Here is a 12067-nt window from a genome sequence, read left to right on the forward strand (position 1 = left end):
TTTTTTCTATATATTTAACACAACTATTCACAGCAATAAGAAATTCATAGCATTCAATTTACTCAGACAGAAATATAACAGGCTGTCTCTATGCATCTGTGATAAATATAGAATCATTAGTATGCAATGTTAGTCCACAGCTCCAAACATAATCTACTATATCATGGACTTTAGCTCTTTCCAACTGATAGATGGGCAAGTTATAATCATACAGCTGCATGAGATTTTCATATGTACTGACTACACTATTGGATCCAAGCTAAGTATCCCTAAACTGCAACATCTGAAAGATCTACATTAACTATTCATTTATAGTCTTCTTATATTTTTTGTTATTATTTATTGGTTCATGTATTGAAGTGATTCATGTAACATCGTATTTTCCAAAGGCATTCTTCAGTGTGATCCAGGATCAGTGCGTGATCAGTCGCAGATTTTCAGATTATTTTGTCATGAATGTCAAAGAGTTTTTCATGATCGTCTAATCAACAGCGAAGACAAGCAATATTTCAATTCAATGCTCTCTGAGATGTCCAGTAAGTTTTATCACTGTATTAAGTTCTTAAGCAGTATGAGCGACTGTGGCACTTGACGGTGATGAAATATTAGCACCAAAATATGTGTAGGGCTGAAACTAAAACTCAGTAGATAACAGCAAATAATTCTACTTCGGGGGAAAAATATCCTTTTTTTTTTTTCGTTTTTTTTGCCTATCCTAGCCTTCATACTTTACTGTAAAAGATTGAATAACCGGTGAACCCAAGCCTAGTCGAGCATGCACATTTATATGGGCGTCAGAAGGAATAACTATCGAATGTCTCATTTGGCCGACAGTAATTTCATGTGTGTGGCAATCTTAACTTAGTTAATTATCTAATTACTCAATTTGTTGTGATGAATGTAAAACTTTAAAATAATGATTGTATAGTTATGAAATAGTGGAGAACATAATAATATGTATCATTGGATTATTAAAGAGGTTTTCCAGCCAATAAAAATTGATGGCCTATCCTCAGGATAGGCCATCAATAGCTGATGGGTCAGGGTCCGACTCCCGGGACCACCGCCGATCAGCTATTTTGAAGGCGCCGCAGTGCTCGTATGAGCGTTGCTTCCCCTTCATTTCTTCTTGCTCACTGTGAATGTTCAACATGCATTTAGTGGAAATTCACAGGTATTGCAGCCTTTTCTCCCATTGACCCATACCCATCAGCTATTGATGGCCTATCCTGAGGATAGGCCATCAATTTTTATCGGCTGAAAAACCCCTTTAACTCACTACTGTTTTTTTTTCTTTTTGTTTTTTTACAGGTAAACATTTTGGGGTTCAGATTGATCCAATTTATTTTGTCACAAATCCAATTATTTTTGGAGACTTCATTAAGGTAAAAATAAATTATCTCCATGTCTACAGTTATCACGCACACTTTGCAGTGAAATGCACAGTAAGAAAACATCCATCTCAGGCTGTTCTGTAGACGCAGTACATATGGTTACACGAAGCCCCTGTAGTGACAGTATGACAGGTCTTTGGATCATCTGGCTTGCATACAATCACACAAATGTCAGCTATGGCAAACTATAAATCAAATATGTCGAGCAGAAAGGCATCACTCAGCAAAGTGTGTTACATATAACATGAAATGATGCTCTTAGAGGGAAGTAGTGTCAAACAGAGTACATCACTTTTAAACATTTCTAGATAAAAAACATAAATATGTGATGTATATACATATCTAAGACTGGCACCAGCTGACTTCTGAAAAATATTAATTTTATTGAAACCAAATAAAAACATCAAGATACTGCATTAATCGAAGAGAGACATGACTTGGTTAACGTGTTTCATACCATGAGTGGGCTATGAGTAAAGAACGTATCGGTCTGAAACACAAAATTTTTCTCTTCGATTGATGCGATAGCTTGAGGTTATTATTTGGATTCAATAAAAATGTAAGTTAGTTTGTGCCAGTCTTTTTCCTATTTTTTTGAGAGTTGTCGCTACAGGAGATCTCCCAAGACACATGCACACTACCAAGGTAAGATAACCAAGCTTTTTTGTTTAATGCAAAAGTTTGGGCACCCCTACTCAAATTACATTTTCTAGTGGAAAGAAGTTAATACAACCTCTGCAGGGAAATTACATGTAAATTCCGGGGAAAAAAGAAAGAAAACTTGGTTGTCTTCACTATACAACATTTTTGAGATTTACCCACAGATTTGAAATAATATTATATATAAAGTCTTATAAGTGTGAAGACCATTCCAAAACCATAATCATTTTGTTTCTTGAAGTAGTTCAAGTTTGTTTTGTATCGGTCCAGTAATATCCAACTTCTTCTCGGCTTCAGTGTTTTCACTGACTGTGGGACTTTAGTTTCCAGGATTTGTTGATATCTTGGCAAATCCATTATTTTCTTCATACGCACGCTTTCTGCACATCCTTGGCAGTGATGTGGAGGATTTTCTTTCCCTAGACCTAACAGCAAGACCGATTTTAGACAAAGTGTGGCCCTGGGCAGAATTAAAAGTGGTGCCCCATACTCAGGACGTACTGTCTCCCACTGAAGATTTACAGATGTAGCAAAGTTTATCTTGACTCTGATAACTTGCTGCATGCAGCATGATATCACACAACAAAAGCCATTGAAGTCAAGTTAAAGTTTCTTGCCACTGTTTATTTAATGCGTTAAGTCAAGATGAAGAGGGCTTCATCTATACGAGCAGCCGACAGCACGGACTTTACACAGTCTGTGCTGCTGCTAGAAGCAAGATGGCGAATACAAGTGATTTCGAAATCGATTATAGTGCACATTTCTGTTCTATAATCTATTTTCACTGAAAGTGGATGTACACTTTAATGAATAAAAATCACTATACAAAGACAAATTACCACCATACATTGACCACATAGTGGTAGATACCAGTTTTACACAAGAGCCCTGCAAATCATATAAGTGAATACAGTTCAGTTAAATCCAGTAACTCACAGGTGACGTCTTCTCTGATTGGGGTCATTCAGTTTTCCTTTTTTTCATCTGGCCCAGACCACTATGAAGACTTCTTCTAGCCACGACATGTTTCTGCAGAGTTTGTTACCCAGATACCTTTGGCTCCTAGTTTTTCTGACACCCTCCCTTCCTCTTCCTAACCTGGAAAAACTCCCATCCTGCTGATACCCCCAACTGTGCCTGTTGCTGCCCCATCTGCCCCTATTTCTGTACCTGATGTGTTGCATGGTGCCCCCAAATACTGTACTTCAGAAATAATGGTGTAATAACTAAAGTTACACTGCAAAAAAAAAGTGCCACACTGATAGCATCCCTGAAAACAATAATGCCAAATAGTGGCCACAAAAAAAGTGTGCTGAGCAGATAGTGCCCCATATTGTGCCCTAGACGGTTACAGTACCCCACACAGTAGTGTGGTAGTGCCCCCCTTTGTGTCCCACCCAGTAATAGTAACACCTTTTGTACCCACAGAGTAATATTACTCACACACAGTAATAGTGATCACAGTGCCCCCCAAAAAGTAATAGTTCCCCCTATAGGCACCACACAGTGGTAGTGCTCGACGCAGTAATAATGCATACTTTTGTTACCCCTACACAGTAATAATGCCCAAAGTTGTGCCCCCTACAAAGTATTAATGTACCGTTTGTGCCCCTAGGCAGCAATAATAACCCCCTTTCTGCCCACTACACAGTAAAAAATCCCTCCTTTTTGCGACCTACAAAGAAATATTGCCCCCTTTGTGCCACAAAAGTTTGTTGTTTTTACGGTTTTGGGGCAGAAATTAATACGTATTAGTACTATTAATAAAACCCCCTTTCAGCTCCAAAAGAGTAACAACAACCCACTTTGTGCCCCACAAAATATGAATGCACATCTCGGGCCTCTTCAAAGCAAATAGTGCCCCCTAGGGGCATATAGTGCCCACTATTAGCATATATAGCCCCTAGTAGCATATAATTCCCGCTTCTTTCTCCAGAAAAATAAAGTTATGCTCACCTTACAATGATCCCACGTTGAATGACGTTGGGGTTACAGTGACCCCACGTTAAGGCTCCTTCTGTCCTGTGAATTCAGCATTCCGGCGCAGGCGACACCATGAGTCACGTCAGTGTGTCATCTGCGCTGGGACGCAGACGTCCTGTGCACGATCCTGCCATCTTGTAGGCTGAAGGCTTAAAGCAGCCTGTGGCCTAGTGAGTGGCAGGGCAGGGAGCCTATAGCTCTCTGCTCTGCCATTGGTTTCATCTTCTGGATGTGGAGACAAGTAAAAGTGCAGGCCACAATTCTGGTGCTCCGGATACCTGGGGGGTCCATATGGACGGGGCCATAGGCAATTGCTTAGTTTGCCCCACTAAAGCCATTAGTTAATGTGCAGTTCCATAACATTTTTCTTGGTGTTCCAGACCTTGCCTTGATGGCAATAGTTCTTCCGACCACAGATTTAACCATAAATGTCCAATGGGGATGGAGTCCCACCTCTGGCAGAACAGGCATCAGGTGACCCTATTTTGCATTAGAAGCAGGGTGGCTGAAATAAGCAGGGGATAGTCAGCCTCCCATGTGTTCGGCTCTCTTTCCATTATAGACTATGACTGTTACAGAAACAGCAGAACAATCGGGCCCAGAGGTGAGACCACATCTATCAGAAATGTATTACATATATTATGTCAGAAAATATCTAAACACCTTACATTTCTTAGGCTCAGTACATGCAGTTTGGAGCCTAAGGGCATGGCCCCACGTGGCGGAATTCTTCCGCAACTGTCCGCATCAATGCCCAAAATTGGCATTAAATTGATGCGGACTAGCCGCTGCGTATTGAGGTGAAGTATTTCCCTTCTCTCTATCAGTGCAGGATAGAGAGAAGGGACAGCACTTTCCCTAGTAAAAGTAAAAGAATTTCATACTTACCGGCCGTTGTCTTGGTGACGCGTCCCTCTTTCGGCATCCAGCCCGACCTCCCTGGATGACGCGGCAGTCCATGTGACCGCTGCAGCCTGTGATTGGCTGCAGCCATCACTTAGACTGAAACGTCATCCTGGGAAACCGGACTGGAGGAAGAAGCAGGGAGTTCTCTGTAAGTATGAACTTCTATTTTTTTTACAGGTTGCTGTATATTGTGATCGGAAGGCACTGTCCAGGGTGCTGAAACAGTTACTGCCGATCGTTTAACTCTTTCAGCACCCTGGACAGTGACTATTTACTGACGTCGCCTAGCAACGCTCCCGTAATTACGGGTGCACACACATAGTCACCCGTAATTACGGGTGCACACACGTAGTCACCCGTAATTATGGGTGCACACACGTAGTCACCCGTAATTACGGGTGCACACATGTAGTCACCCGTAATTATGGGAGCCCCATTGACTTCCTCAGTCTGGCTGTAGACCTAGAAATACACATAGGTCCAGCCAAAATGAAGAAATGTCAAGTTAAAAAACCAATACGCTCCGCAGCACACATAACATCTACATTACATCTGTGGACTTCATTGCGGAACTTAGAATCTCCATTGAAGTCAATGGAGAAATTCCGCAATGAGTCCGCAAACAGTCCGCCACACCTCCGCAACAACCATTGTATGCTGCGGACACCAAATTCCGCACCGCAGCCTATGCTCCGCAGCGGAATTTTCCGCATCGCCCTAAAGGGAGCAGAGTTATGGTATTAATTAGTGTTGTGTATTCATTAATTTGCACACATTATGAAACTTTTATGTGCCTATGTTTCTCTAATACATTTTCCCTGATTTAAAACATTCTACATCCTAAAAAAATTCAATTTCTGATTTTAGATTGGAGCAGACAAGGCTGACAGAGTTTATGAGGACCTGACTGATATGGAGAAGATTAGATCGGTGTTGCAGGACTATCTTGATGACTATAATATGACTAACACTAAAGATGTCAAACTGGTATTTTTCCAGGATGCAATAGAACATGTCTCCAGGTACAAGATATAAATATGGTTGTATAGTAGTCTCTTTCAGGAAAATCAGGTGAAAAGATTGCATACACATAGAAACAATATTTCGTTTTTTTCATGCAATTTGTACATTGATCTTAGGAACACATTTATCCTTAAAATGCATAATGTATTTACAGATGTAGCAATCTTTATCTTGACTTTTAATGCATTAAATACAGTGTCAAGAAACTTTATCTTGACTTTTTCAATGACTTTTTAATGGCTTTTGTTGTGTGATATCACGCTGCAACAAGTTATACTTGTACTTATACTTTATATCTGCAATTCAATTATGGATAATACATAAATTAATAAACATTCAGGAAGTATATAGCACAGTATTAATTCCTATCTCTGAAGTTCAACTTTAAGTTCACACGTAACTCTATAATCTTCCTGGCATTTTTCATAATTGAATTAGGATCTACTCACACTGCCTCGAATGCACCGTGAAATAGGCCAGGTGTACCATATATGCGAACATGTCCATAGACCTCTGGGCAATGTATGCCATGGAATGCCATCAGAGGCGTGTGTTGGAGGTATATCTCAGGAGCATTTCCCGATATATACGTCTAGTTGATAGAGCCTTACCCACAAGTGTAAAAAGGCCGGAGAAATTTTCGCACTGCTCAGTACTGCTAATAAGCACAGTTGATTTTGACTCTAGATATACCATGACGTGAATGTATAATTAATACATTTTATAGACTTATTTTCCAACTGTACATATGCTAAATACAAGGATAACTTAATAATTGCTTTTTAACCCCTTAATGAGCGGCGTATAGTGTTTTTACGTCGGCCGTTCAGGGTAGTTCTTCTGAAGCGCCGCCTTTTCACGTCGGCACTTCAGAAGAACTTTCCCCGCATCGTGTGGGGTGCTGCTGAAGCCCGGTTGTTAGTAACTAGCAGTGGTCTCTGATCATATTTAACCCCTCAGATGCGGTGCTCAATAGCGAGCGCCGCATCTGAGTGATTTTAGAGGAAGGGGGCTCCCTCTCTCATCCCACTGGCATCCCCGCGTGCATCGCGGGGTGCCGATGGGTTCTATGGCAGCCTGGGGGCCTAATAAAGACCCCCAGGTCTGCCTTTAGTAATGGCCTGTTAGACCATGCCAGAGGCATGACCTAGCAGGTGCCTGTCAGTTTTACTCTGACCGGCAATAATACACTGCAATTCAGAAGTATTACAGTGTGTTATAATAGTGATCAAAACTTTGGACAGTAAAGTCCCCCAGTGGGACTAAAAATAAAGTAAAAAAAATTAAATAAAGTTTTAAATAAATAAATAAATGTCCTAAGTAAAAAAAAAATTAAAAACCCCCCACTTTTTCCCCTTACAAAATACTTTATTACGAAAAAAAGTAAAAAGTTACTCATATTTGGTATCGCCGCGTCCGTAACAAACCAAGCTATCAAACTATTACATTATTTAATCCGAGCGGTGAACGCCGTAAAAAATATAATAAAAAACAACGCCAGAATTGCTGTTTTCTGTTCATCCTGCCTTCAAAAGAATGTGATAAAAAGTGATCAAACAGTCGAATCTACTCCAAAATGGTACCAGTAAAAACGATAAGTCGTCCCCCCCAAAAAAAGCCCTCATACAGCTGCATCGGTCAAAAAATAAAAAAGTTATGGCTCTTAAAATATGGCGACACAAAAGCAAATAATTTTGAAAAAAATGTGTTTTTAGTGTGTAAAAGTAGGAAAACTTAAACAAATCCATATAAATTTGGTATCGCCGCAATCGTAACGACCCACTGAATAAAGTTATTATGTTATTTATACCACACGGTAAACGGAGTAAAATTAAGACGCAAAACAATTGGCGACATTTCTGTTTTTTTTCCAGTACCCCACTAAAAAAGTTATTAAAAAGTTAATCAATAAATTATATGTACCCCAAAATGGTGCTATTATAAAATACAACTTGTCCCGCAAAAAAAAAGTCCTTATACAGCTATGTCGACACAAAAATAAAATAATTATAGATCTTTGAACGCGACGAAGGAAAAACTTAAAAAATTGCTCGGTCATTAAGGTTTAAAATACCTTCGGTATTAAGAGGTTAAAAGATTTCCCATGCTTATTGCCAAAGTATTTATGTAAATATAATTTCTGAATAAAATGCATCATTGTGAAATTTTATTCTCCTAAATAAGTTCAAATCACATTTAAAAACGTATATTTTCTGCATTTTATAGATGTTCTTTTCATATAGCAACTTTGCATTTATTCATTAATAGGATTGCTCGAATGATCCGTCAAGAAAGGGGAAATGCTCTTTTGGTGGGTGTTGGTGGAACAGGCAAACAGTCTCTTACCAGACTTGCAACCCATATATGTGGTTATAAGTGCTTCCAAATTGAGCTGAGCCGGGGCTACAATTATGACTCTTTCCATGAAGACCTAAGGAAACTGTACAAAATGGCCGGGGTGGAAGACAAGGACATGGTTTTTCTCTTTACTGATACACAGGTAAACAGACGTCACCAAATAAACCTGTTCAAAACTTGCTGGAAAACATAAATTTCGAGACCCAGCATGCCTTGGAAGGATTTCACTGCTCCAGATACTTGGCCTACGGTAGTAACATGTTATATGACGTGCCATCTAGCACAAATTCAGTGATCATGTGATATAACATATGACCATACAAACTAAGAAGCAGCCAGCATCCAGCTACACGTGAATGCGGATGTTTTAGGCCCCATGCACACGGCCGTGCCTGTAATCACGGGCCGCGATTGCGGGCACGGCCGGCCACTGACGGCCGCGGACAACCCCCCACATTCTCGGCCCCTGCTCCCATACAAGTATTCTACAGCCCGGACACCTTCCCGGACACCTTCTACGGCCCGTGGACAATAGAATTAAATGGGTCCGTAATTGCGGACCGTAGTTACAGTCCGCAATTACTAATACTTTTTACGTTCACGTTCATGTGCATGTGGCCTTACAGTCTGAATGAAGTGGACCCTGAAGTGGGGGTCATAATCTCTGAAATAGACTAACAGATCACCCCTTAGGCCCCATGCACACGACCGTATTTTCATCTATCCCGAAATACTGTCCGTAAATACGGATCCGTAGTCGTCCATTATTCATCCGTATATACAGAAGAATGTCCGTAAATACGGTTCGTATTGCATCTGTATATACGGATCCGTAAAAAAAGATGGAGGCTTCAAATTATGTCACTAACAACTCTTCAGTAAATACGGACGGTTTACGGATGCACATCTGTAGCCGTCTGTATTTACGGAAGCTCTCATAGGCTTCTATGGTAGAGTCTGTGCTGTAATTACAGACAAGAATAGGACAGGTTCTATCATTTTTTTCAGCACGGACACGCATCAAATAATTGTGATCTTCATTAAGAGATGGTAAAGCTGGTGACGCCACTATCTCCACATCTCGCTCTTACTGTATTTTAATTGTCTCCAGAGGATCCTCAAGATATTTGGCCAGCATCCACCCATACGCTATAGATATGCCCCCCCCTTAGATGTGGGGGAATTAACTAAATGTTCTAATATCTCTGATGAACCGATCTCTACCTCAACCACTCGAGCCTGGGTTTGAACCAAGGCTCTATGGAAGGTTGGTGACAACTGATATGGCCACCATTACAGCTCCCATAGGAAATGTCCGCCAGTTCTCTACTACTCCTGAATGACATATCTGCTCAGTTTTTATGCAGAGGAAACAAGCTTATTTCATCTCTTCACCATTATTTCTGCATTCTACAGATTGTTGTGGAGGAGTTCTTGGAAGACATCAATAACATGCTGAATTCTGGTGAAGTGCCCAATTTATTTGAGAAGGATGAGCTAGAGTTTGTATTGGCCGCGACCAGACCCAAAGCAAAAGAAGCTGGTATACCTGAAGGAAATAGAGACGAGGTACGCATGTTTGACGTATTTGCTGTGTTTCTAGAATTCCAGTAGATTTCATTTGCTAGCACATGCCAATTACAAGATTTAGAGTTAGATTTTCTATGCATTAATTTCATTTTACATTCTGATACATATGGGTACAGCAGTAGTAATATCATATGGCAAAGGTTGGATGAGCGACATTTGCTAATACTGCTAACACTAATAATCATTTATTAATAAACAACAGTTTTATTTTTTATCATTGATTTTTTTTGTGCATTTATACTAGGCAATAGTTGTTATGATCGCTTAGAACGAATGTATCGTAGTAATTATTGCTATGTGATATTAACATGGAACAATAACTTGTCGTACTGTGCCATGTAGTGTTTTAAAGTAGCTGGTAACAATTGTATAACTTAACAGAAATAAAAAAATTATATGAAAGATAAGCTTCCCATGTTGTAGACAAGAATATGGATTTTTTTCCCCTTGATTATTACATGTTAGAACATGATTATAATTCACCACTTGCATATATACTGCATAAACTGGCTATAGACATTAAAGAATTTGTCCAGGGTTAGAAAGGCATGGCTACTTTCTTCCAAAAACAACACCACACCTGTCCATGTATTGTGTCTAGTATTGTAGCTCGGCTCCTTTGAAGTGAATAGGACTGAGCTGTAATACCACACACAACCTTTGGACAGATGTGGCACTGTTTTTAAAAGAAAACAGCCATGTTTATCTAATCCTGGACAATCCCTTTAACTCCTGGCCTAAAGTTGTTTGGCTGGCATCTCCTGTTTCCTCCATCAATACACAGCTAAATATGCATATCCAGTCCATGGGGTGAAAGAACAAATGAGGATAAAACATAGCCAATCCTTCTTTGGCACTCCGTTTTCGGCTGTATGGTGCCACCATACAGCACCATATTACAGTTATATTCTCTCATATAAGCAATGTTTTAGGGGGAGAATACCAACATAATATGGCATCCTATTTAGCTTGTCTCCATTTTTTTTAGATTAATACATAATCTAAAAGAATAAACCTCCATATGCCTCCATATGAAACTGGAGGCATGCAGAGGTACACTGGAGCCCAATAGACTTTTATGGGTTCCATTATACACTCGTGTGCATGAGGCCTAAACCGTGCTTTTTCAGAAGATTACGCAGAAAACTATGGGATTTGCCAGTATAGAATTAATGTGTATGGGGGCAGCTATACTCTTAAGCTTTACAGAAATAGATCTCTGTAGACACACTGGTTAGATAATATCATTACTAAAATGAGTATAGTGTTAGGGCATGGCTAGACGTGGCGGAATTGCTCTGTAATTTCGCTGCTGCCAGTCCGCTGCGGAAATCCGCAGCTGACATTTTCTCCATTGGTTTACACACCTTTTTATTTAGGTTCGTGCACACATGGCGGAAAACTCCGCTTCGTACCATAGGCTGTTGTGGACGTGTAGCGGACTTGTTGCGGACTTATTGCGGAATTTCTCCATTGACTTCAATCAAGTTTCAAAATTCCGCAATGAAATCCGCAGATATGTGTGTTGCGTTGCGTATTGGTTTTACGAACAGGATATTTCTTCATTCTGGCTGGACCTATGTGTTTCGAGGTCTAAAGCTAGAATGAGATTAAATGTTTTAAAAGACAGCAGGAAGTACTCTTCACCTGAATACGCAACGGCTAATCCGCATCAATTTACTGCACATTTTATGCAAAGCCGCAACAGAATCTGCAACGCAGATTATGTGCAGCATTGATGCGGACAGTGTCGGCAGAAATACGCCACGTCTGGCCATGCCCTTAGGGTATGTTCACACGGCCTAGTTTCAGATGTAATTCGGGCGTTTTACGCCTCGAATTACGCCTGAAAAGACGGTTCCATTACGCCTGCAAACATCTGCCCATTGCTTGCAATGGGTTTTACGATGTTCTGATCAGACGAGGTGTAATTTTACGCATCGCTGTCAAAAGATGCCGCTTAAAAAGACGCCCACGTCAAAGTGCATGTCACTTCTTTAGACGTTTTTGGAGCCGTTTTTCATTGACTCCATTGAAAATCAGCTCCAATTACGTCCGTAATGGATGCCGCGAAAAACGCGTGCACTTGCAAAAACGTCTGAAATTCAGGAGCTGTTTTCGCCTGAAAACAGCTCCGTAATTTCAGACGTAAT

At 40.3% G+C, this 12067-nt stretch overlaps 1 protein-coding gene across 1 annotated transcript in view; it reads left to right on the forward strand.

Moving 5' to 3' along the window:
- DNAH6 (dynein axonemal heavy chain 6) overlaps positions 1–12067 on the forward strand; it is a 371264-nt gene that overhangs the window by 192122 nt on the left and 167075 nt on the right. The window contains exons 43-47 of the mRNA XM_075861785.1: positions 390–536; positions 1312–1385; positions 5811–5965; positions 8235–8466; positions 9741–9893. Of these exons, the coding sequence (XP_075717900.1) occupies positions 390–536; positions 1312–1385; positions 5811–5965; positions 8235–8466; positions 9741–9893 (761 nt within the window). The remainder of the gene's footprint in view (positions 1–389; positions 537–1311; positions 1386–5810; positions 5966–8234; positions 8467–9740; positions 9894–12067) is intronic.

This window comes from Rhinoderma darwinii, chromosome 1 (assembly GCF_050947455.1).
Source record: "Rhinoderma darwinii isolate aRhiDar2 chromosome 1, aRhiDar2.hap1, whole genome shotgun sequence".
NCBI classification, from domain to species: domain Eukaryota; kingdom Metazoa; phylum Chordata; class Amphibia; order Anura; family Rhinodermatidae; genus Rhinoderma; species Rhinoderma darwinii.